Consider the following 27,734-nt stretch of genomic DNA (forward strand, 5'->3'; position numbering starts at 1 on the left):
GTTCCGTGCGTGTACGTCTTGGCTAGTGGTAAGGATTTCTTCACCTACGCTGAAATCTTTCGCAAACTTAAGGAATTACAACCAAGACTGAAACCGAAAACCGTTATGGTAGACTTTGAACAGGCTGCCATGAAAGCCATTCAACAAACATTTCCTGGAGTGGAGGTCTACGGATGTTTTTTTCATATGTGCCAGTGCATATACCGCCATATACAAGCACAAGGTCTACAAAGTATTTACGGTGAAGATGAGAATTTTGCCCAATACATGAGATGCTTAGCTGCATTAGCATTCGTTCCACCCGAAGAAGTGGTTAAACGATATGAAGAATTGAAAGGATTAGATTTTTTTAAAGCGAAGTTAAGCGGTAAATCAGCTGTTGATGATGGAGTACAAAATTTGTTGTCATACTTTGAAAAAACTTGGATCGGCCACTTCGCGCGTAATAGATTTGTTGAGCCCCTATTTTCAATTGATTTGTGGAATGTTTACCACCAAACTCTTGCTTTCTTCCCAAGAACCAATAACGCAGTTGAGGCTTGGCATAATGCCATTACGATATTGTTCGGTGTGCATCATCCTTGTATTTATAATTTTATTGAAGGCATTAAAAAGGAGCAAGATGCCGCAGAGATTTTAATTGCTAAGATGATGTCTGGCATACCAACAGACAATAAACAAAGTAAGAAACAAATAGAACTCGGTGAGCGATTGGTCGCAGTGGTAAAAATGTATAAAATTGATGATGCTACTTTCGACATAAAAGATTATTTATTCGGAATTAGCAGCGCAATTTCGTATCCATCTACTAAGAAGTGATGCACATCTAGCAATATTGTAAGTGCTTTCAATTAATTGGATGTGGAATTTTAAAATATTTAATTTTTTTTGTGATAATGAAGTAATTTATAGTTTTGATAATGATGTTAGTCATACTTTGCTTTTTTCGGGCGTTTCGATGTAAGGACTAAATTTAGTGCTTGTTTCACACTTTAATAAATATTTGAAATGTATTGTTTTTGTTTCCATTGACTAGTTAACATAATTTAGTAAGAAGATTGAAGTTTGCCGTAAGGCCGCCTGCTGTAAGGCAGTTTAAATTTAGGTTTTATAACTGTAATTTCGTAAGTACGTAAAACTAGAAGGTGCTAGATCTTGAAAGTTGAAAAAAAAAAAAAAAAAAGCGGGGTCAAGGGGCGGCAGCCCCTGCATAGGGGGGTCAAGGGGGGAGTATCCCCCCTTGCGAGGTTTAAGGGGTGGAACGGGGTTTGGGGCAGAGCCCCATGAACGTCTGCAAGGCGGTAAACGAAAGCTCGCCGCAGGCGCGGGGGTTTGGGGGCGGAGCCCCCGTATTTTAAACTAATTCATCTCATAAAATAATTGTGCTAGTTAATTACGCTACATGAACGTCTGCAAGGCGGTAAACGAAAGCTCGCCGCAGGCGCGGGGGTTTGGGGGCGGAGCCCCCGTATTTCAAACTAATTAATCTCATAAAATAATTTTGCTAGTTAATTACTCTACTAATTATTTTGGTCATTCGTTTTTTTAGTTTTAGTTATTTGCTTATTAGTTATTGATGTATTAGTTATTTAAGTATTAGTTAATTTGGTAATTAGTTATTTAAAATTAGTTATTTCGACACCAAGCCTACCGACCGATGTATTATTAATGATAGAACAGCAAACTTCTCCACCATAGGCCAACGTTCAAATCATGAAAAGCTAAAGTGCAATACAACATGCCCATGCCCATAAAGTCAAGACTAATCTACTTATGCATTGAGAATGTTTTTGACACTGTTACTTTCGGCTTCGCCTCGGGTTGACAATCGACAAGTGATGCTAAAATATACCAGCATTTAACACGATCCATATTGCATAAATAACTATTTCGGTCTTTCATGACAGAATCAAAAATTTTGCATTTCGACATCATCATTTATTATTAACAATATTGTAATGTACAGAATATAATAATATAATTTATAATAATTTAAGAGTTGAACCTATCGTGGTTTTACAGCTTTGTTTCTTGTTTGTGTTGTAATGTCATTTATATAATTCAAATTATGTTTAAACGTGGTTGTAAGGAAAATTCTTTTAAAACAAAAACCTTATCTAGTCTTTTTTCTCTTATAAAACTCTTCGAGTAACTATCAGACTAAACACTAGAATTTAGAAGATTTCCGAAATTGTTGATTATTTTCTTTGTTCGTTTGACTTTAGCATCGGTTGCCTTTTTATTTATATTTGCTCTAATCGTCTTTGATTGAGATTTTTGGCTTTTCATTTTTTACTAAATTGCTAATGTTTTATTAGCGCATTTCAATCGTCTTGATTGATTTACCTTTGTTCCTTCAATTTCCTTTCTTTCTTTTTTGCACTGGTGCAATAAGAGAATCATTTATTAGATTACGATGATATAGCGTAATCACTTATGGAAATAGAGATTACAAGAGTCGAGCATACCAGTATTCCCTCAGCTGTCTGTAGTGTTATTGTTACAGTACAACATATTATAGTGGCGTGAAGATGTGGAGCGATAAAATAACTATATCCCGATCCATTGCAGAGCAAAATACCTTCACATAATGAACCTCTACGGAGTTAATTAAACATCGTCTTCCCATTATTGCAACATATTAAACAACTTAAACTCAACGTTCCACACAAACACGGTTTGACGTTCCACACATTTTTGGCGAACTCCAGTAAGTTAGTAAGTGCTTATGCTAATTTCTGGCCTTAACCCTCAAAATATTGTTTTTCAATATTTTGATAATTACCCATAAAACCCTTTAATATAAACCGACAAAGCTTACATGCTCATTATGTTATTATATTGCCATGCCACCATATATAGCCACAAAGGTGCATGAGTTTGGACTTTTATTATAGATATTATTTGGGTTTAACGATGAAAATTAATGGGTCACATCATCAAAATCTCCATCACGTTAGCTATATATTTGTGTGGGCATAGCATACGTTTATATATGCGTTCCACTAATGCAAAGCAACCATACTGGAAGAGTTTGAGGGTTGGTGAATTTAAATAATTTTTTTTTGTGAACAAAATTTTATAATGTAACTCAGCACTGTGTTGTGCGGTGGATGTGTATACGGTCGAAAATATATGTTTAATTAACATACTCATATAATCTAATCATTGATCTGCATTGTATTTTAATGATATTTTCTGTATATATATTACGTATATACCGTACGTACGTATATCGACACCGTATCCAACTATGTACATCACTATATACGCATTTATAATGTAAATATGTTTCATAGATGGCTACCTGTTTTATCTTTCCTATATGCTTCGTTACACCAATAATACGAATACGCTTTCGGAATAATGTGATAACAGAAAACACATGCCTTTATCACATTATATGGCAGAACATATTGGATGTAAAATGATTTTCATATACACACATATTCAATGCATTTGATGATTATTCGGAGGGGCTCGGACTGTTATCGCTTTCGAATTGATATGGAAATGAAATTGCATAAACATATACCTACTGACTGTAATTGCTGTCCGATAAGCAAAATAATGGACACTATACACATATGTGTATATATAGAAGTGTGTCTGAAGCCACATTAATTTATTAGGCACAGCAGGTTCCGTTTCCTCAGACGAAGTAAATAATGATAGTCAGAAATAGCGCAATTGAATTGCGAAAGTCCGTACGAAGTACCTTTTGTTTAGAACAAAATTTGACAAAAAAACATTTACGGCCATTTTATGATGGAATCTTAGGAACCAGCCTGCTGGAATCTGGAGTTTTGAGCACCAACATACAAACACCTCAATAATCTCAAAAGTTCAGAAGGGAACCCAAGAAAGCCTCACAAATCCTTCAAATTCCTTGAATTCTGGAACTGGGAAGATTGTGGATCCGAAGGGCCGAATTTTGTAAGCAAACAAATTGTTATCTTAATAGTTACAAAGGTCCAGAAGGTATCCCAAAAAACCTCGCAAATCCTTTAAGTCGCTCAAAGTCTAGAACTAGGACGATGTCAGAAGATGTTTGTGCTAGAAATTTTTCTTCAGTTTTATTCAAAAACTCGTATTTTACGGCCAAGTAGCACGATTTACGCTCATTAAGGGCTCAATTTCCAGTGAACCGACTTTCATAAACATTTTTTACACGATTGGTGTGGTTCACCTGTTACAGATGGCAAACACATGACCAACATTACTATCGGGTCTATTACTTCCATCGATCAAATTATTTTTAATCGGTTGATTTGAAATCTTGTACTTCAATTTATTTAACATGAATTTTACTGTATAAAGGACCATACCAGCTTGTCATTTTTTTGTCGTCGTTATCGATAACAGATGAATAGCCGTGTGTGACAGGTTTCTAATTACATTGAACACTCTATACCTTGCCTTATATATATACAAATTATGCGTAAAGACTTGACTAGCCCTCTAAATTAACCTTTTCACCATATCATCATACTTTCGTCATCTCTAATCTCTAACCACATCGTATACAAATGCCTTACACTTACCTTATTCTACCAATTCAGTTCACAAAAACAACGTTCTAGGTCATTGACTCTTGACTCAAGAATTGAGATTGAACATTATGTCCGTCCAGCCTACCCAATTGATCAAAAGAAACTGTCTCGGCTGATTTAAAAGTTTTATTCAACACAAATTAGAACCCTTCTTAGAACCACTTATTAAACATTGGACGCATAGACTCTGGGCGCCTATTTCCATCATGAGAAAAGGGTGCTGGACCCGGACCCGGACCCGGAGCAACCGTAGTAGTATTAGCTGCGCATTGAACGGATTCAGGATGATCACACCAGAAGTTAAGTGGATCGAACCAGAACCCAGGTGCACAGTCCAGAAGAATGGATTGACCGAACGAACAAATGAAATAGTGTTCGCAACTGTTTGGATGTGCTACGAAGTAGATCGATTCCTTGCAATCACAATCGATTTCATGTGGTTCTGGGGGACCTTCTGGATCTTCTGGTCCTTCAATCTATATCGGTCATAAAAACCCCATTATTAATCGGCTATCCATGGCAAACCATTTGCTGATGATACTCACAGTACAGTTAGCGCTTTCGATGAAATCACAAGTGTTGTATATTGGATTGAAATGTAGCCCTTCTGGACATCTGAAAGGAATTGGTTCACCAGCGTAACAGATGTAGTATCTATAAACAGACGATTGGAAATTTATTAATTGATTGATCGTGATCGACTGTACTGTTGCAAACATTACTTATCGCAATAGTTGTCGCTGGGAAGGAAAACGATATTTTCGGGATCGTTTTCTGGTGGACACACTTCCAATTCACATTCAGCATATTCTGGGAAATTACATTGGCCTAATTCACGATCGAAATACAGACCATCGGCACAGCTCATCAGAATTGGGAATCTGGCGAAAAAGACAGAATGAGCAACGGAACATCAGACTTTTCAGCTAAGAGAAGTACCCAGCAAAGCACATAATGAATTTATCGCAATAGTCGTCATGTGGGAAGAAATGGATACCGTCTGGTGGACACTCGAATTCGAATTCACAGGGACTGGTGCTGTTGTCGCATTGACTGTTAGAATTGTTAAAATGAAATTTTCGTTCAAAATCAATGGCGGTGGCAGAATAGAACCTGATATTGTAGTTGAACCATTGACCTTGCGGACAAGTGTTTGGTATGGGACGACCGTCGATACAAATGAAGAAATGTTCACAGCCGGCTTCGTTCGGTATGGCAGTATTATTTTCGAGTCCCTCGCAGAGATTGTTGTTGCAGTCGCCTCTGCAGAAATTGTTACGAGTCATCTTTTCGCTCGCATTTATTCCAATGGCTAGAATTGCGCCAAGAGCAATGGCAATGAAAAGTGATTCTGGAAAGGAATTTATTTCCAATAACTCTTAACTATCAACTCGGTTGGCCACTTCCGCTACTTACTTTCCATAGCTAGTTCGAAGTGTCCGTTCGTCAAATAAAAGAATTGAAATTTGTTTCTTAACTTTCGAAAAATTCTAAAGACTGATACCGTTCATCGAAAATCGCACATATTTTATACTCATTCGATATCAAGGAATATCCGTGTGACACTATACCAAACACACCGAAAAACATCAATTTGAACGATGATAAGCATCGGTGATGTCTATCGAAAAGACACTGTTTTGAGTATAATTAGTAATTTTGGATTGTAAAATTTTGCCTTTGTCTTTTTCCTGTAAAATGTAACGCGATAAGACGATTGAGTCTTGCCAAGCAATTTGCTGACGAAGCGATTTAATTACCAACATTTTGCAAATGTTCGAACAAATCGTCCGATATCAATCTGCGAAAAATTAGGGGTGTGACGCAGGTCCTGACGTAATGTCCAGTGTAATCGCTGTTTTAACGATTATAATCGCTACTGTGGGTCATTCAATGCTGTTTTGATTAAATTTCGGAATAAGAAAGTTAGTGACGACTGACTATAGTTGTGCTAGACGTGTTTTTGATTGTTGTTAATGTCGCGAAAGGTGCACATTGTAGAATTTGTTGTTGGCCTGTTTGATTAAGTTACCAAAGCTAATTAATCAGATTTCTACGTAGTTATTGTACTTGCTACTCTAATCAGAACCATTCTGATTAATACCAATGATGAACTCATTAAGATTCGTTAGTAAAATTGAGTAAGTGTTTTTAAATCGTCGCCTCAGTCGAAAGTCGATATTGTTGAATTAAGAAATCGAAGATCCTGTTATTTAGTTAATTTTAACGGCTTCAACTTTATCAACTATTTCTTATTGAAATGCAATTTGAATTCCGTTCCATTACTCGTTTTGAACTAAGTATTACCCAACAGATTGATAACAAAAAATCTTTTACTACATTTGTTTCAAGATTTTCATTTCTAGCTAGAGCTCATCACTATAATGAAATTTCAATCGTAAAATACAGTCATGTGAGTATACAGTCATTGTAAGCTTTTAAAGTAATATGTGAATAAACGAAACTAGGTAGGAATTCTCGATCACAGAATGATAGGTGCTGATACTGCCAGCCTACATAATCCACAATATTGTGAGAGAATGCAACGCTCTCTCGTGAGCTGTATTACATAAGTCAAATTACATGGAATTTCCATTAAGAAGCAAGAATACTTAGCTTAAGTTAGAGTCGACTTTTGGGCGTTTCATATATCTTCATCTTTTTGAAAAAGTTAAGACCATAATTGGCACTTTAGGCAACACTAATCGTAAAGATCGCGATACGTCAAAAAAATATATGGAACTATGAGATAGCGAAATGAGATGAAAACTCATCTTTACTGATCTGATCTGATCTTTACTTTTTCATCGAAAATGAAACCCACTACAGTGAAGCTCAAGTGCCAATTACAACCACAAACATATTCTTAGAAAAGTCAACAGTTTGCCTAAGTTTGCAGAAACTGCTGACTCATTTCACAGATCGTCAACCTGTCACAACCAAATCTATTTTTTATTGAAAGTCTTTATTGTGATTTCATTTTTTGACATGGTTTCTTCTCGAGTCGACCTGAATTAATGTTATCAGGTCGTCCTGATCCGATTGAAATCATTACCTTTTTGGAACAGAAATGTTAATTTTATGACTAACGAGACAATGGGACACGATTTAAAGTGATAATTTTATAGGAAGAGGCCGTTCAACAAATATGTCTCGCTTTTAGGGAATACCTTTCCGTATGACCCAAAACGTTTTTTTGCAATTCGGTTGCGAAATATTATTACTGCTGTGATATGTTGCGTTGTTTTGATACAACCGAAATTACTAGCTCGTCAAAAAAAAGTCACTCATGTGTGCATGCATCGTGACTATCAATGACACTAATTACAATGTAAATTTTACATTATGTCTTTGGAACTGTATCCATACAACGAATGTCTGTTTGTGGACCAACTGCGCATCTCAAAAATGAAAAGACTTGGATATCCTCGGCGATATATCAATAAAATTAGGGGATTATGCAAATCTGTGGAAACATTCGTTTTTCTGACTAGTGTGAAGTTTGTAGGCCGAGCCGAAGTCAAGGGCTAGAATCACACGAGTCAGTTTTTCTTTGTGAAGCAGCATCAGAATTGCAGATGTCAACGTACTCAGAGCACCGAGACCTATCCAACGCACTATGCAACCATCTGTGTACGTACAAACTCTGATGAATTAATAAACATAAATAGCTATTAACTAGTCCGAACTGGTCCTAAGGGACCGGAGGGCCTTTTGTTTTGTATGAATGAGGGACAATGAAGGACTTTTGACAAATTGTATTTATACAATCCAGTTCGGCCCTGGCTATTCCTCAACCTAAAAAATATCAGCTTTTAAACGAGTTGCAACTCTGTTTATGTGACATGTTTTATGAACGGTCCCCAACAATGTCGTATCGCTTGGATACTAATTGAAAATAAACAAATAAAAAGGCGAATGGAAATGAAGCCCCCATTACTCATGTTTCAAGAATAGCACGATCACGTTGCGGTAAACGTGAAAGTCGATTCGAAATCTCAACAGACCTAAGAAGCACATACGTATAACAATAACCTTTTCTGTTGGAAGTATTTTCATTTGTTGAACATGAGAATTTATTCTTTGATATTGGGATTATACTTTACGCTGCTACCATTTGTGCAATGTGACACGTAAGCCAGAATTTCATTATTCAAAGCCAGTTCATTTCAATGCAATTTTCCACATTCAGTCCTCCCAAAAGCTACACTTCCTATCGACCATACCCATTTTGTAACCCGTCCGACTATATGCGATATCCATCGAATTCGGAAGATGTTGTGGCAATCATCAATGAAGCCATAGAACGAAAAGTTACAGTCAAAGCTCTCGGAGCTCGCCACTCACAGTCAGATATTATTTGTACCGAAGGGATACCAGTCGATATGAATAAATTCAAGTCTTGCCGAATGAATGACGATGGCATCACTGCAACATTCGGTGCAGGTGTGACATTGCAAGAGGCTGGCGCATTTCTTTTACAGCATGGACGAGCTTTAAGGACGACACCAGCTTATGGTAAAATTACGCTGGGCGGTGCGATCGGTACATCTGCTCATGGATCGAGCATAAAGTACAATTCTTCATTATCTGCTCAAGTTGTCAGTTTAACAGTTGTCAATGGTCTCGCACAGACATTAGAGATTTCTGATCCAGATGACTTGAAATCGTTCGGAGCGCATCTTGGACTGCTTGGTACGAGCTTTTAGGATTCTGTATTCAAAATGTCTTTGTTTCATATCAATCACAACATTTAGGAATCATTGTGGATGTGACAATGTACACTGTTCCTTTGTATAAAGTCTTGGCTCACAACTATGTTATGCCCGATACTATTCTGACCGATGGTACTGCACAAAATTGGGCCCAAACATCCGATCAAATAACGTATTATTGGTTCCCTGCGTGCAATGAAGTTGTTGTAGTCAACTTGACTTTTGTACCAGTCGACACACCCGGTACAGCGATCTCATATCTCGTGCCATCTTCTTATGGCTTCTTCAATTTGATTATTGCAAGAGCCAAGGAAATGCTTTACGACCTGACCGTAAGTGAATGTGCTGCAGCTTCAACCCTTGGTGAATATGATTCCGTACAGTCATGTAAAGGAGATTTGCATTAAAAGCCTTTATGTCTTGTAGGAAACAATGTGTTGCCTGTATTCGAATTAATATCGCTAGCACATGTGGTCTCTCAGACCCCGGGTCTCACACCTTTTTATAGTGAAAATGGCATTTTCGTTAACAATCCGGCTGTTGGCTATCCCAGTGATATGTTGGCGGCAGTATGCAGTGAAGAAAATGCAGGTCTCTTAGGCAAAGCGTGTCTATGGGCTCACGGTGACCTCAAATCGAATATGACCGGTCTTGATAACGAGTAAGCTGATGGTTGCTCCAAAACTGCAATGGTATATTGAAAGTGATTTATTGTAGGATTGGCATTCCTCTCACAAATTTAGAAGATCTTGTGTTAACCGTAAAAGACATTCAGGCGAAAACGCCGCTTGTATTTCCCATAGACGGACTTGTTATGAGATTTTCCGGCAAATCTGAAATTTACATGTCCACTGCTCACCAAAGAGACACAATTCACGTAGAATTCGTGTTGGTACAACGAACAGATCCTTACAATGATGCTACAGGTGCTTTAGCTGGATATCAAACGCTTTTACAGGCAATGGTACGCTTGATATTACAACGTTAGACTGGGTGCGTTAAGTCATTATTTCAATTGTTACAGGCAAAGAATATGTCAGGACGCTCTCACTGGGGCAAAAGTGGAACGGTTTATCACAGTAATGAAATGCTAGACCTGAAATTAGATCCCCAAGCCCGGAAAAACTTTATTGGTAAGATAAACGAATGCAAAAATGGTCACGCTGGATTTCATGTGACTATTTGTGTGACTTACAGCTGCCATGAAAAAATTCGATCCGAAGGGCATTTTCCTAAACAATTTCGGACGTCGTCTCCTGGGAACCGGTACCAGAATCGATGCTGATCCAAAGACCATTCATTGTGCCCTACTAGACAATTGTTTCTGTTCCGAAGATTCTGACTGTGTTGAAAGCCAAAGCTGCACATCACTTCCCGGATACGAGAACTATCCTGTTTGCAAAACCCGAAACGAAGTTCCTATAATATTCGAGAAAAATCGGTTTTCTGGTGTAAATCTCCTTCAGTATCTTTCTGTAACTCTGCCCACTTTAGCTGCTGAAGCTGTTACTAAGTGTTCGGTTGGCAGTGTAATTAAAACAGTTACAAACGTTGTAGGTTCATTGTTATAAAAGACTTTTGTCATGGATATAATGTCTTCTTGAATTGAGTTGTACAATAAAATAACTGTATAAATAAATAAATCGTATAAAGATTGCGTGTGCTACAAGCCTATAGTGATAATGGCAACAGTGACTATATGAAGCAACTTTAGGCAGAAGAAGAAGAAGAAGAAGATCACCAGCTCTGCATGTGGTGCGACGTGAAACAAATAATATGTTCAGCTTTTTGTGAATCTTAAAACTTTTACAAATATCAAGCCCACCAAGACTGTGGCTGTCACAAAATCTAGTACTTCTGTTGTTTAAACTGTATTTTCGGGTTCGTCACAATAATCTTTTACTTCATTTGTTTCGCCACACATTTTCCTATTAGCTGTAGAAAACTCGTAGTCATCATAAATTACGAAGTACTGGCAGGACAATGGATCCACTAGTAGTGGATTCCATTATTGTAGTACCCAAGTAGATATTTTCGAGGCACAGCCTCACTTTACCAATGTTCTCTCTCACTCTCACTCTTTCATCCATTAAAATTCATATACAAGACATGGGTGCCACTATGGAATTCCACCGAGACGAAATAAAGCTAAATACAGACGGTGCCAAGTATTGATTAGCTCGGCTAGGTAATTTTCCGCATCGCAATGAAATTGTTGTTTTTAGAGAAGATCACGTACAACTCTGTTATCTAATCCAATATGACGATTAAGGTTGTTGAGAATGTATAACAACATGAGAATGAATTAAAGAAAAATTGTACAGAAAAATGTGTGTACCGTTGTACCTATGGCAACAGCGAGGGCAACAGGCTTTTTATTTTTTATGAGCGAGGAAAATTCAGGGCTGTCTCAAAAAAGCCGCTACTACTTGAAACTTTAACCGTCGGAACCAACTTGTTGATGGCTTATTCCTATCGACTTGTACCATCGATCCATTGCTTGCGCTCTATTGAGTTGGCTACCATTTACCATTGTATGTCATCTTGACCACCCTTGTCATCTTGACCACCGTTGTCATCTTGACCATTGTGGGCCATCTTGACTATTGTGGGCCATCTTGACTATTGTGGGCCATCTTGACTATTGTGGGCCATCTTGACCATTGTGTGTCATCTTGACCATTGCGTGCAACCTTGATCCAACTAGTCTACCGGTGACTCTCTCCTCAGACGAAACGATGCTATATCAACCGCCATACTTGGAGTCTCCATCACCGCTGCCGTAGCATCAACCAGAAATTCAAAATCAGTCACGAGAAAGTTTTTTAAATGTCAAGTTGAAGGGTAGACAGATTGTTTAACAAGCGAAATGACTAGTACGCAGCTATTAAAGAACGAAGGACATAATCTTTTAGCGTTTTGTCGCTTATATTATTGATTCGTTGGCAATTCATTTTACAAGTCTCTCATGTTTAAGTTGTTGTTCCATTTATGAAATTTAGGGCCGGCACAGTTAGTCTGGACCTGACGAAATTGTGCATATTGTTTCGAGTTTTTAGTTCAAAAAATATTTATTTCAAATAATTTATGGCATTAACTTAATCGCGTACATAATTTACGTTTAATTATCTTCAATGAAGATTGGCTGCACACTCCAAGTAGCTCTTGTTTCTCTGTAAAATAAATTCAAATTTTAAATCAATTTCAATCTTCCACACTATACCGCCGATTCAAAACTCACACAGCCCTCAAACCGTAGAAATTAACCGGATAGAAATGCTGCATTGTGTAGCTCATGAATGGGAAAGTGTCGTTACTGTTGAACACCAGAACATTTTGATTCGCCCACGACACGCGGAAATCATTCCATTGATTCTGTTGGATGACATTCGGTGTCGGCACGGTGACCACATCTGTCTCGTCATTTATACGAATCACGGACCGTGTATTATTGGCCGAACCAATGAAAATTTCTATCGACGGAGTCCATATGAAGTTGAATGGTGTCAGTGCGATTTGTACTTCGTTGTCGGATCGAACGCGTAGAACGATTCCGGGTTCGGGTCCTTCGAAAAAGGAATAGACACCGTCGTTTTCGGTTGTGGTTTCTGGCAGAGAAGATTAAAATTATTTCGATTCCTTTCGCCCGGCTAAAATCTTTCAACTTTACCAACGATGTATCTCATGTTCCGGAAACATCTTTCAAGCATCGGCAAATACCTATCTCGACTGTTCAAAAAGTTTCCGAAATAATTGCTCGCACACAGATTCCCGTCAAAATAGAGCGTATTAAGGTTCACAGCATCATCGATGAATGCTCTATCGATTGCATTCACAATGTTTCCGTCCAAGTCAAACGTTGATAGCGCACTCAAACTTCCGAAACTATTTCTGCGTAACGTTTTGATACGGTTCGCCCACAGACCGATGTAAAACAGATTTGGCATTGACTCGAAGAATCCGATTGGAATTTCCTCAATTGCATTGAAATTCAAGTCCAAATATGTTAAATTCGGCAAATTCAACGAAATGGTGTCCAAGTCACTTATGCGACAATTTTCGAGTGCTAACGATTGAAGACCTGCTAGTCCTCTAAATGCGTTCTCTTCGATTGTGTCTATCGGATTTCTACTCAAATCAATGTTGACTAACTGGCCAAGGCCTGGGAACGAATCCTCTCGAAGTGAGGTGAAAGCATTCCAATATAGATCTAGTGTTTGAAGACTCGGTAGACCTGCGAATGTTCCGGGTGGAATTTCAGTGATTTCATTCAATGCCAGACTTATAGCACGCAACCCTTCTATGCCGGAAAACATATTAGCGGAGAGAGTGATTCTGTTTCCTCCCAAATACAAGTAAGTTAAACGTGAGTTTTCTGTGAACCACTGGTTGTTGACGGTGGTGAGGTTGGCGCCTCCGATGTATAAATTTTGAAGATTTTCCAGTGGTCGAAATAGACCGGTCGGGATCTCAGTAAAGGCATTGTAGCTCAAAATCAAATCCGTTACATTCTGTTGATTTGCAAACACATTTTCGGGTAATGTGGTCAGCAAATTGTCTCCTAAATGGATGTACGAAACTGCTCGGAGATTAGCGAAAGCATTTTCAGAGATCGAACTGATTCGGTTGTAGGACAAATATAGTCGACCCAATTGTGAGCATCCACTGAACGAATTGTCATCAAGTTCGGTTAGCCTGGCATTGAAAAAGTCAAACTCAAAGAGATTGGGAAATGTTTCGCAAATAATCTGCGGTACATTTGAACTGATGCCTCTCGCAATGTAAAGTACATCAACGTCTTCATTTGAGAATCCTTCCAAGTGGATACCACCAATTTCCGTAAAATTGTCAAAGCCATTAGGATTGTCGATTGTCAGTTGGCAGTGGTAGTTTGTCGGACCGAAATTGTAATAAATGCATGACAACGAAGGTTCTTGTGCCACAGCGACAGTCACCAATGAACAAATCAATAAAAATAATCTCATCTCGCAATTCACAATTTTTACAAGTTCACCAAGCGACTAAAATAAGACTGACGAGAATCTCAATTTTTTCGGTTTAAGTATAATCTAGCGAGTGGTGGTGTGATAAGATTTCGTGGGAAATCTTGCAAGATTGTTTTGATTCAAAATTATATAACCCAACAACTTACTACGAAAATATGAATCACAAAAGTCATTATGGCATATTCAGTGCCGGCCTTGCTGTCTGGGGAGTATCGGGCTTGATCTTCATTTGGAGAAAGGTCTCCATTTGGAGAAAGGTCTCCATTTGGAGAAAGGTCTCCATTTGGAGAAAGGTCTCCATTTGGAGAAAGGTCTCCATTTGGAGAAAGGTCTCCATTTGGAGAAAGGTCTCCATTTGGAGAAAGGTATCCATTTGGAGAAAGGTGTACATTCGAAGAAATGTCTACGTTCGGAGAAAGGTCTACGTTCGGAGAAAGGTCTACGTTCAGAGAAAGGTCTTCGTTCGGTGAAAGGTCTCCATTCAAATAAAGGTCTCCATTCGAAGAAATGTTTCCATTCGGAGAAAGGTCTTCATTCGGAGAAAGGTCTTCATTTGGAGAAAGGTCTTCATTCAGAGAAAAGTCTCCCATTCGAAGAAGGGTCCTAAAAGCAGTACTGTGCCATAGTTAAAAAAATTTCTTTGAAGTTCACAGTAAAGGTAACCAGGGTAGGGCTTTTCAAAAAAATTCTAAATTCGACAAAATGTCAAGTGAATCTGAACGTTTGTTTAAGAGGGACACGCCGCCCAGCAAGGTCAGTTCGGGTCTGTTTTGTATTTCACAAGACATAATATTTGATATGACATCCTCAGAAATTATTCTTATCAATTTGTTGACGATCAAGTGGATGGGCTAAGTGCCACGATGAATAACAATAAAATTATGAAAATTGATCATTATCGAGCGTTAATTGTAAACCGAACAAATCACTGATTACTGCTAATGAGTATCTGAAGTTATAAAATTGAAAATATGGCACGTACGGCCTAAAATAAAATTGAGTCGATAGTTGCACTGTTTCAGTTACAAATGCAAAAAAAGAGAATTCGAAGTTGGGGTTTCAAGAATATTTTCCAACTCACATTGACGTCTTATAGAGTGTTCTAGTTCGAATTTCGAACACCTTAAAAAAATGGGTACGCAGCTGTCAATTACTTCAAGAAAAATTTTGCTTTGTCCGTTGTGGTTTTGTTTTTGACAGCTGCGTACCCGCGGCATCTATTTTTTAAAGCTATTCGAAACTCGAAAGAACACTCTATTAAACATCGATCGATATATTTTGCATTCACACATGTAATTTATCAGAGTTTTCCATGGCTGTTCACCGATTAGTGATTGACGATGCTTGTTTAAGGCACTTGGTCAATTAATATTTTCCGACTTAATCAATAAATCTGTTACTTCTTTTGTTTAAAAAAAGTGAATGCTAAATCTTTTACTTCATTTGTTGTAACAGTACATTTGACTATAAATTTTTACTTCATTTGTTGTAACAGTACATTTGACTATAAATGAGAAATATGAGCATAATTAATCGCATATTTTGTTGTCGTTGCTTGTCAATAGCAAATGATTAGCTTTTTTAGAATGCAAGGTTTATTTCACACTGAAATAAGTATTTTGGCTTAAAAAAACGAAGAACCTTATACCACTTATCCCTTTTTGAATGATTGAGATGACTTGAAATGTGTCGCAAGGTCCCATGGTTTATGCAATTATAAGATCAATGATGTGACAAATTGGTTGAATTGTTCGATCTGAGTCTTTCAATGAACCCATAGTCATCCAGCTACATATATGGTTTGGAAAAAATTCATGAGACCGGTTTTGGTACCGAATCCTATTTAGGCATAATAATAGAATCTTGGTAAAAGTTGGGTGTGGATTTTCATTCCCCCTAACATTCAGTACGAAACGAGTGTCCATTTTACGTCAATTAAAATGTATGAGAGTAAAGGAGATATATTCTTTCCCGTCTAACCAACGCACTCTATAACATTTTGAAACAAATTTGTTTGTGGCGGCTACGAGATTAACCTTATGATTTTCATTCTCAGTCGATTAAAGCCAAAATTAAAGCCGTGTGAGAGACAAAATTGTTTTTTTTTTCAATTTTGGCTTTGTTTACTTGACAGTTCGCTCTATCCGAGGCTCTCTCACGGGTCTCGCATGGAGTACTTTTTGTTGAGTGTAAAACATACTTAACAAATGTACGGACGTTTTCAAAATATCATAGTGAACCTAGCGTTACGAACATTTAAGGTTATTTTCTTTCATAAGTCCCTGACTTTCAGTCAAGAGAATAATTTAAAGTAGAGAAAAAGATCTCTGAATCTTATCTCTGGAATATTTCAGTTTCAGCCCAATCGTTGTATTGAGGAATTAGGTCACAACAAATTTTCAGAATCCTCTCGAATTATTTCTCTTTAAAATCTACCGCAAATTTTACTGTCTAATCCGATGTATTTATAAAACGTAGGCCTTCATTCGGTAACCTGTTAAAGGAAAAACCATAATCCACACTAAACCCACAAAACAAATAAACCCCTCCGATTGTCTTTCAATTCCATTCCACTTTTCGAATTAATTTTTTATTATTTGTTAACTGAGATTATTGACTCTATCTCTATATACACACACTATACCATTTATACCAATCGAACCAATAAAACCAACAATGGTCTGTAAAGCAATGATTGCCAATGTTCTATATATTTCGCAGTCGATAAAAACCAAAAACTTTTTTCCCGCTTATAAGCCGAGAGACCGAAGAACCCAGCCAGACAATAAATTTGTTACAAATATGAACTCTGTGTGGAATAAATAATTTACTCTTAATCTTCAATCCAGAACACAAATAGATGTGCGGATTAGATACGCATCACTTAATGTGGCGCTGGATGGTGAAATTCTTACTCTCTTTCACTCTCCCCTCCTTTTAAGTGAAAATCTTGTCTTGATATAATTCACTTACCACCATGAAAAACGATATTGAAAAAGGGGGGAACAAAATGGTTCACTTTTGTTCGAGATTGAATTCTGTTGTTATTGTGGAGTGCTCTCTATTAGATGAACATAATAAATTGATTTATTGTGGGCCTAAACGACTGAACAATGCAACAACAACACAAACAACAAGAATAACAAAAAAAACTAATTTGTTTTTGAATTCATTGTTACCGGATTATTTGATTGGCACCCTTTACACGCACATTTAACGACATTTTAAACAATGATTTATGGTTCACTTGTAAATCGGTCTGTAAGATGCTTTTTTAAAACGTGTCAATCAATTTATTTTTCCGTTTTTTTTTTCGCTCTATCCTTTGTTGAATTGACTGATACGATTAGTGATGGTGTTGATCATCGAAATTATATTAATGATACACGCAAAAACAACTTGCATTGAATTGATTCGGCCAATTTTCCGATGATAAAGGTTGTGATAAAGGTTTTTTTTGGGGCCAGCCTTCAGTAGGAAACTATGGGCATTAGTAAGGCATGGGAAAGTAGCAGCGGGAGAACAAATCGGTTCTACTTGTTGCACTGGTGGACTTAACGAAAACTCTTCGATTTTTGAAATCGAACACACTGGGAGGTGTCTCAACATGTTATTGATATTGAAGAAATTTGGTGGAAGGAAAATTTGGAGCTAAAAATAGCGAAATTCCATTATAGAATTATAAGAATCTGAAAAATATTTTGCGTAAGGGGTGGGGGAGTGAATTTTGATATTTGCGATTGTTTATGTTGTTATCAAAGACGAAATGAATTTAAACTTTTGCAGACAACTAAATGAAACCTGTCTGCATTCTCAAATCAACAATAAATTAAGAAGAAAATTCTACAAAAGAAGTACTTGACTTGGTCATCCTGACGATATAATTGCAAACGTGAGTCCATGAATTTCTTGTCGAAATGTTTACTATCAGTAGAGATGAAAGAATTTTATTATTTAACTAGTGGAGCACCCAGAGCATCAGCTTTGCTTTATGAGGAATCTACAAATGGCTATATTATTGCCTACATTTGGGGGAAAATTATTATTATTTTGATGATAATTTTAGGCTCGTATCCTTTTTGGAAAAAGCACGACCATCGTTTGGTGTTAAAATGTGTCAGCTTTCAGCAAAAATTGAAATGTTTGTGGTGATGTAACCTAGCTCCGAGAAAATATGTGTCAATTTTCATGAAATATAGAGTTTTCTCAGACTGAGGTTGCATCAGCACAAACATTTAAATTTTTACTGAAAGCTGACTCATTTTAACACCAAACTATGTTCGTACTTTTTCCAAAAAAGATGCGAGTCCAAAATTTTCATCAAAATAATAATAATTTTCACCCCAAATGTAGGCAACAATTTAGCCATGTGTTGATTCCCTTAACAATGAAATATTTTAATACGTCTCTAGTGCTTTTCGTCTGGCGCCCAGACTCTAAGCCCCTAACAAACAAACTAAAAAAAAAACTTCATGTAAAAGGAAGAATATGACTTCCTGTTGCATTCCGTATAACTACTTGAGGAAAATACTGTCGATATAATGCTAATAACCGCGAATCGCTCATGTTGGAATTTCCTACTTTCTTCCAGAGGTGCACACATATCGTTTTTCATTTGTACAAAATGTGATTAACCGTTTCTCTACACGATACAAAAACATCGATTTGTTACACAATTTTTCAAAATAAAAACAAAGGTGACCGTTTGGATAAGAAAATTTCATTTTTCTCCCATCCTGTCAAAAAAAGTGGCGAGAAAAGAGTAATTTTCTACCTCGAACTGTCATCAAGCGAGGCGCCAACAAAGAGTCATTTTCTCATGGCTCAAGGTAAATCGCATGTGAAAAATCTATTATAGCGACCACTGGTCTATGATTTTGATTGTAAAGCTTCGGTCTCTAAGTACTAAGTAGCAATAATATCAGCTGTTTTTCAACAGGTCCACTTATACAACCTCAATATCTTATTACTGTTTAACACTTTATCAGTACCATACGCGCGCTAGTCATGCGCTCTTATAAATAACTCTTCTTATAAACACGAATAAGACAGTGAGGTTGCATATAGGTGAACCAGCTGAAAAACGGCTAAAGGCAATTCCGTTAATAATTTGGTTTTGGTTAACTGTATTTAGTTGTGGGGATGAATTTCATAGCAGCTTCCAAGAATGTCCGATTTTCCATCAGTTGATGGTAATAGATCTGAAAAAACTAAAATCGCTTGTTCGAAAGTAAAGTTTTTCGCTGTTTTGTGTAAGGGGCTAGCGGAAGCAACTGAGGATGGTCAGTCCACTCTGAAATAAGATTGCCGCTAGCTCTCGAGGTCTTTGTTACCACTTTACGTGATGTACGGGCAAGGAAAGAGCTAAAGCTCTGTTTGTCGTCCAAAGAAACTTTTGTTTAAGAGTCCGGAGAAGCTTTTATTTCAAAGTCAGAGGTGAAGGTGTGAGGAGGAGTTCGAATTTTTGGAAATCCCGAGAGTGGTTGTGGAAATTTTTTTACAAATTTTTCTTTCTTTTTCCAAAAACATTGTTTGGGAAAATTATCAGTAAAAGCGGGAAAATGTGGGAAAAATTCCTATAAAATTCGAAGACGTTTTCCATAAAAAAAGGTCTCTGCATGTAAGTAACACTCATTTTAATCCATAACAGATTGCTTCAACAGAAGTGTATCGTTAATTTAGGACAAATCAATGATCTGTTTGACAAACATTGGATTTAGAGGTTGACTGAATTGTAAACGGAACACGAGTTAATGAGTATAGCGCAAATGACGAGTAAATACGCGGGTATGCTGGGTATTTTGCGTAAATATACTGCCGTTTAAACAAATTTTAGCAATCGTTTCGGTTGCATATTAGCTTTTTGAATTGAAAATTTTTGGGAACGTGATGTCCATTCCAACTATTTTATACAATTGTAAAATTTTCTAAATTATTTTCACAGAAGACAATTAACCAAATAAATGTCAGTAAATATTAGCCCCGCTGCCGGATTCATGCGATAGCAACGAAAGCTAAAAAAATGTGTCGCATTGATCGATCCTTTCAAATTAATATCTGAAGCATATACCCAAACAAAGTTATTACGAAAGCCCCTAATTGCGACGGTGCTCTTTGATATTTATTTCACCCATTTCGACAATATATATAACGTCCCATTAGGTAAAGTTCCATATCCGAAATGATATCATTAAGCGAGAAAGTAACGTCGTCATATCATTACTACTGAACTATAAATCTGATGCGTGTAAATGGACACAAAACAGCCAACATGAAACGATTCCACGATTTTTTTACTTTCTATTATTGTCTGTCTTTTCGGACTAAAGCCATATAGATGACTGCTTGTTTTAGACGTATCATTAGTAGGTCGATACCAGGGTAATACAAGAGGTATGGTATATGTCGGATATGTATCGTCTATATACGTACACACAAACGATTTATGTTTGATTTTTGTGTCGATCTATACCTCGTTATGTATGTGGTCATTAGATGTATTTATGGAGAACGTGGATAACTTTTAAGCAATGATAAGGGAATTTATGGAGTTAACCAGCAATAATAAATTTGTCGGAAAATCGTTCAAGAAATTCGAAATTTTTTCTTTCTTCGCTACAGCAACGAAAGAAAAAATAAAGTTGTCTGGAAACAACTCAGTGAGAATGACACATAAATAAGTTTTAGGAGAACAAAGACGAACAAAAAAAGGAAACTTTTCCGATTCTTTTTTCGTCCCTCTCGTCTATGCGCCCATTTTACTTGGAAATTAATCGAGCCGATAAAATAAAGGATTTTATAGCCTCTCTGTGTAAACAATACTTAATAATAAGAACAGAGGGCCAGACAGAAAATAAATCTCCCACGAGGAGGCCCCCATACGAATGGCCCGAAAATTCACCCGTCCCACACACTTTTCCAAGCCACATATATGCTGTGCGACCAATGAATGGTAACAAAATCAATAAAACTCGCTTTAATTGATTTACCATCAATTAGACCGGGTAATGGTCATTTCTTCTTCTTTCTTTTTGTACTGCGGAACAATGAAAAGATATAGCGAGCGAGAGAGAGAGAGAGAGAGGGGGAAAAATCGCTTGGGGATGAAAGAGGTGATTTTTGTATTAAGTATCCACACGTGATATGAAAGTAAATATACAAAACAAATGGTTCTTTCCTCGGCCGAATGTTATTTTTTTGCTTCTTCAGTCCCTGCACACAATGTAATCCAACGACAGAGGGCCGTACACAGCATATAATAGCGTGAAAATGTTATACAGTGTGGTCGTTGTTGTTGCACTGGTTTTCCTTTTCGTTTTATTGGACAATAGTTGAATTTATGCGACAATTTAATAGATTTATGTAACCAATTTGAGAATGCGATGGTGTTGAAAGTTTTTGAAACAGAGGCGCTAGTTTAAGTAATGTTCAACGGTGTACACCAATTCACCACAACGGGTATGAAGTTGTCGCTGTTTTTTTCCTCGGTTCTGCTGCAGTTTTATTGTTTCGCGCACGCTGTGCTGTTTTATACGATATATTGGCGATCGATCGATAGATTTAGCATTCAAACGTTTAATTTATCAGAGTTTTTCTTGTCGATTACTTGTCGTTAAAATTGTCAACTATATTATAATTGAACTGCTGTACCACACATCTTTATCAATATTTTCATGAATTTTTGTAGATTTTCTCATATTTTCAATAATTTTCCCAAAAACTTTGGAAATTTTTTAAAAAATGCGGAAAAATTCAGGAAACTAGGGGAATTGTTTTCCAAAAAATTGTCCCTGATAGTGATGCTTGTTTAAGACTCTTTGCCCCGTTAGCATTTTCGTCACTACGATAGTATCGCAACTTAATCTATAGCTCTGCTACTTCTTTTGTTTAAACCTAGTGTTCACAGTGAACGCCAAATCTTTTACTTCGTTTGTTTTAACTTTTAATACAGTCTTTGACATTTCAAATGTCTCACTGTCAAATTTTTCTGAGAGTTTCATTGTATCATTGCGAATTCACAATGGCATTCTTTGAAAAAATGAGAAATTTAATAAGATCTCATCGCATATTTTGTTGTTGTTACTTGTCCATAACAAATGACTAGCTGTATACTTCCCGTGTGTACGTGTTGCTTCCCTTACACTTGAGTATTCGTTGAACTGACTGGTTTTCGCGGTTAAAAAGATATAAAGTATGAAAGGTATTAATCATATTATAAATTAGGGAAAAAACGTTTATAGAAATCAGTCTAGTACATTGGGAGATATGGACATCGAAGTGAGATCAAGTCTAGATACTCGGCCGGTGAAAATGATGATGTTACAGAATATTACATAACTAGATGTTAATTTGTTTTTTGTTTTTTGCAAATGTGAAGGTTGTGGAAAGAGCCGAAGTAGAGTCAAGCATTTACACAAGCCAAAGTAATAATTTGTAAAGTGTAGTGCTGCACTAGCTACATAAAGCCCTTCAGACATTGTTTGTAAAAAAAATTAGTGAAAAATCCTTCGTTGCACATCATTCATACAAAAATCAAATACCAATTCGAGCACTGCCATCATAGGGCCACTTTGGGTCTCATCAAATGCATTTTATGCAACTCAGCATCATAATGTTCGAAAACTGCGAATTTTAGAATCGCCAGCAATACTAAGAACAATCTGAAACCGTTTTTGTATAAATTCTGTGAAAAATTAAAAAAATATGGTTTTTCTTGTACCATTTTCTACACACTAGATGGTCATCGAATCTGCAACCCGGTGAATCTTTACGTCGAGTCTATATTCGTTTGAAAGCTCTTGAAATTCCCTTTAAAATAGCCTACGACACGACTATATTCCTTTCCAGTCACATATTTTAGAAAGCTTTAAATCCAAAAAAAAAAACTGAAAAAGTCATGGTCTGGAGCACTTTTTGTAACTGTTCTACGGTGACTCAATTTTTTTTAAATTTTAAAGTATGCCCAATTGAAGCCACGGTCTCTACGATTAATTATCATATACACTTAAGATATATTTTTCCGCACAGCCGGCAGAACTAATCTCACTATGGCTTTGGGACCAAAAAAGTCGGTTTTCAGAGGTGCGCATGGGAGCTTCGAACTTCAAAATTTTTTTTTTAGTATTTTTGTGTTCAGTGGACCATTCTGCATCGAACCTACTTGCAGGCCTTAAAAAATTAAAAAAAAGGTTGGAAAACGCTACACCCTATTTTAGATGCCTCTGTTGCATAAATCGTTGTATGAATTTCAATATGCAAAGTAATTCATTAGGCTCACGGACTGTATTACGATGCACGACCTACAGCATTGTGTCATAATTACACGTCTAGATAAAGTACTTTATCTACTGTAAGTTGAAAAAATTCATAATTTTCAGCATGAATCTAGTTAGCAAAGACAGTCAATTTACACACTAAAATTTCCGTGCGCATAAGTTTATATATTTAGTTATATGCTTTATGCATATAACCAACATCCGCCAAAAAAACTCTAAAGGGTGAAATTGTAACGCAAGTCCCTGTTTCTACTTACACTTTCACCCTTTAGGGTTTTTTGGCGGATATCAGTTCTTTTGGAAGTTTATAGGTAAGGGTCACTAGTTTTGTAAGCGCCTCATGTCGACAACAGCTCAAATCCCGCGAAAAATCCGATGGAAGTTGAGAAGTGCCAGAGGAATCATCTCTCATTCCAAAATTTAGGAACCAACCTCGGAACACCTTACTTATATCGAAAATAACTCAAATCCATCGAAAAATCCGATGGAAGTTAGGAAGTGCCAGAGGAATCATCTCTCATCCCAAAATTTAGGAACCAACCTCGGAACACCTCACTTATATCGAAAATAACTCAAATCCATCGAAAAATCCGATGGAAGTTAGGAAGTGCCAGAGGAATCATCTCTCATCCCAAAATTTAGGAACCATCCTCGGCAAACCTAACTTATATCGAAAACAACCCAGATCCATCGAAAAATCCGATGGAAGTTAGGAAGTGCCAGAGGAATCATCTTTCATCCCAAAATTTAGGAACCAACCTCGGAACACCTCACTTATATCGAAAACAACCCAGATTCATCGAAAAATCCGATGGAACTTAGGAAGGGCCAGAGGAATTATCTCTCATCCCAAAATTTAGGAACCAACCTCGGAACACCTCACTTATATCGAAAACAACCCAAATCCATCGAAAAATCAGATGGAAATTAGGAAGTGCCAGAGAAATCATCTGTCACCCCAAAATTTAGGAACCAACCTCGAAACACCTCACTTCTATCTAAAATACCTCGAATCCATCGAAAAATCCGCAAAAGTATCTAAGTTATTTTACCTCTTAAGCGCGGCGAAATTGAATTTTTAATTGAATAGTATTTTACATGTAGTCTAGTCGATAACGCAAAACGTTTACAAGAGTCTTCTGCTTATATCTCATCCAAAAAAGTTCCAAATGTGTCCTAGTAAGAAGCGAAATTTGTATTTTTGCTATAGCTTCCTGTCTCTTCTTGTTAGAATACTTTTAGAAGTATTTTTGGGTGAAATCTATGCAGAACACTCTTGTAAACGTTTGTACTGAAAATTGCGTTATCGACTACACTAATGACTAGAAATAACAAAATGAAAAGTAGTTTTCGTGAGAATTTTGTTGATCCGAGGCGAAGCCGAGAAAACACACCCATGTGAAAAATGAATTGTCGCAGCACATATAAGGTAAAATTTTTTGTATTTGCTTTGTCGTTCGTTTTAGCAAATGGAATTTTCAACTGAATCAAACTTTATGTGTTTGGCTTCAAGCTCGGTTCTGATCATGAATCAGTTTTGAGGATTCTGGACATGGACTGATTTTACTGGTCTATTGGAACTATTTCTGAGAATATTTACATTTGAAACACATAGTCGCTGACTCACAGAAGTTTTTTTTTATTTCGGGAACATTTGTTCACATCCACCGAATGTAATGGCAAAACATCATAATCCGTGCTAATCGAAATTAAAAACGAAAAAAAATATTATCGCCAGCACACTACCGAACCGAACCAAACCTTGATATGAGTAATACATTCTGGAAAATAAATGGCTTTGTGTGTGTATATTCCTCTCGCTTAGAAAGTAGTTTCATATACCATTGAGCAATTCTTGTGACAGAAGTTATTGCTGCTATAATTCATAACAAAATTGGTCTGAAACAAACAGCTACAGCTGCTATACCGAGAGCAATAAATTACAATCGGGGAGCGAACGAAATGCTTTTGTCACATTCGCTGGCAATTTTCTATTAAATATTTCCGTGCAAAAGTTTCAATGCGAGTTTCCAAACCGAATAACTAAATTGGCTTTTTGCACAACCGCAACTACTGTATACAAATTACGACGCGACGGTATGCAATAATTCATATTTGAATGAAGGTAAATAGAGGGATGGTAAATCTTCTACGATAGCGTTCAACAATGTGTATGGCATCACAGAAGAGCCATTAAACCTTCGACGTTTTTTTAAAGTTTAAAGCAAAAACTGAATTGCGTACCATCCAGCCTTAAGGGCGCTATTGACGGAAAATGAGGAATCGCGTGAGTACTAAGCTGTAGAAGTAAACGTTTTAGCTAATACTCATACAACAGAAGAGAACCGTGGGAGTGGACCTTGAAGTGATAAAGCATTAAGTTCTTTAAGAGATTTCTTTGCTATTTATATGAAAACCTTTACCTTTTGGTTGAGTCGGAATAGAGTCGTATGTGACTGTTTAAGGAGCTACACATCCAAAATAAAATCAATCCTGACGATTCTGTTACTTCATTGTTCTAGCGACTTCACGTTTCTAACATTTTTTCGGCTAACATTTGAAGTCACCAAAGGTAAGTTTTTAAAAATAAGTTATGGATAAGTCTTCCTTATCCTAGAAGTATAGAACTGCAGTGAATTCAGTCGGGGTCAATGGTTTCCTTCTGAATTCTGAACAGCATGCCAGTTCATAAAAAAAACCAGGAGGGAACCAGAAAAATAGTCTGAATTCACTGCAGTTCTGTAGTTGTATTGTAAGGAGGGCAGTGAACCATGAAGACGATAATTACTTTTAGGAAGTGATCTCTAGTGACTTCACACACTTTAGAAGTGTATTGCCTAAAAATGTTTGGACTTTTGTGTCTCCTACGATGTGAACTCAGGAAGTTTTTTTTAAAACCTTCGTAAGTCGTACAACATGTATGTGACGACGCGACGGTGTTTTAATTCTTCTATATTTGTTGAATTTGTATCTATAGAATAATCAAAACACCGTCCTCACATACATGTTGTAGTTCACATCGTATGAGACACAAAGATCCAAACTTTGTTTAGCTTTTGAGGTGGCTTAACCACATACCGATACGAGTCTGCAAGGATAGTGATGAATTGGAATTTCATTTCGATTACGATTCGCTATACCTGTTCGTGTGCAAATTGATATAGTGTTCCTAGAGCATTGTATTAAGTACCACTGTAGCCATGGCCTGATGAGAAATTGTATTGATGGACTGCATATTAATGCAACATGTCGAAAGACATATTTAAGTTTGTCACATATCGAAACGGTGGTCAAAACGTACCTTAACTAAAAATATTAGAAATGTCTTGTGTCTAGAAGAAGTATTAGGAACGTCAGGGTTCGACCTTTAACCAATAAACCACGGACCAATAAACTAGTTCTGTCAAATTAATCAAAAAATATTTACATTTTTATAAGGAAAATCGTCAACAACGTCCCAATAATGGAACTTTCCTAAATCCTTGAAAAGAAATGGAGGAGTGGGAGGTAGTGACGAAATGTCTGTGCTAGAAACACTAGAATTAGTATACCAAAGTGTAACTTACGCATCGTTTGTTGATGGAGGAAAAAAATAAAAAATCCGCAAACGACAGTGCAACAAAAAAAATCTTAAAGAGCTTGAGGCGCACGGAACTATACCCGATTCTGCACTAAAACCATTGGTGTCGAAATTTTACGTACAAATGTCTCGGCTACAGCTTCCCTGTTTAACTTCAATGTAGCGAACCAGCCCACCTTCAAAAAAAAAAAAAACATGTTCACGAACGTGACCTAACTGTGTATGTATACGTAACTATAAGTATACTCACTCTTCGTGTACACAATTTCTGCAAAGTTTACCATTTCACATTCCCAAAATTTCCCTATGACAATGTCAACAAATCATGTACCTCGTCATCCCCATAAGTAGCTTAATTACGACAAAAGAAAATCGTCTTAATAAAATGCTGATATTTGAAAAATCCACCGACAGAGCATCAGTACGTTGTCATGTCATCGGGGCAATTGTAACCCATAGCAATCTCCACCTAGCATATAATTCTGTTGTATTTTCCCAGTCTGCATTATAAGCATTATATGTATAACTGACTCTGGTATAACATCATCTCCATACCATTTGTGTGTGGCGCGTTGTATTTTATCTTTGAAATAATTTTGCCTCGT

The 27,734-nt window shown here is 36.9% G+C and overlaps 3 protein-coding genes across 3 annotated transcripts; 1 reads left to right on the plus strand and 2 right to left on the minus strand.

The window, feature by feature from the left end:
* Positions 1–4,661: 4,661 nt before the first annotated feature.
* Positions 4,662–6,104, minus strand: LOC119079098 (protein obstructor-E-like). The gene is made up of 6 exons (XM_037186916.1): positions 5,970–6,104; positions 5,667–5,904; positions 5,493–5,606; positions 5,276–5,434; positions 5,099–5,207; positions 4,662–5,029 (listed from the first exon to the last, which is right to left on the minus strand). Exons 1-6 carry the CDS (start codon positions 5,974–5,976, stop codon positions 4,706–4,708), a joined length of 951 nt encoding a protein of 316 aa, XP_037042811.1. The 5' UTR covers positions 5,977–6,104; the 3' UTR covers positions 4,662–4,705.
* A 2,344-nt stretch (positions 6,105–8,448) lies between these two features.
* On the plus strand, positions 8,449–10,853 carry LOC119079045 (probable L-gulonolactone oxidase 6). The gene is made up of 7 exons (XM_037186836.1): positions 8,449–8,686; positions 8,746–9,248; positions 9,311–9,631; positions 9,695–9,929; positions 9,986–10,232; positions 10,293–10,401; positions 10,466–10,853. The coding sequence occupies exons 1-7, from the start codon at positions 8,622–8,624 to the stop codon at positions 10,837–10,839; spliced, it is 1,854 nt and encodes a 617-aa protein (XP_037042731.1). The 5' UTR covers positions 8,449–8,621; the 3' UTR covers positions 10,840–10,853.
* Positions 10,854–12,338: 1,485 nt separating this feature from the next.
* Positions 12,339–14,313, minus strand: LOC119079049 (leucine-rich repeat-containing protein 15-like). The gene is made up of 3 exons (XM_037186844.1): positions 12,939–14,313; positions 12,510–12,876; positions 12,339–12,441 (listed from the first exon to the last, which is right to left on the minus strand). Exons 1-3 carry the CDS (start codon positions 14,251–14,253, stop codon positions 12,390–12,392), a joined length of 1,734 nt encoding a protein of 577 aa, XP_037042739.1. The 5' UTR covers positions 14,254–14,313; the 3' UTR covers positions 12,339–12,389.
* Between the last annotated feature and the right edge of the window lie 13,421 nt (positions 14,314–27,734).

This window comes from Bradysia coprophila, unplaced genomic scaffold, assembly GCF_014529535.1.
Source record: "Bradysia coprophila strain Holo2 unplaced genomic scaffold, BU_Bcop_v1 contig_297, whole genome shotgun sequence".
Classification (NCBI taxonomy): Eukaryota; Metazoa; Arthropoda; class Insecta; order Diptera; family Sciaridae; genus Bradysia; species Bradysia coprophila.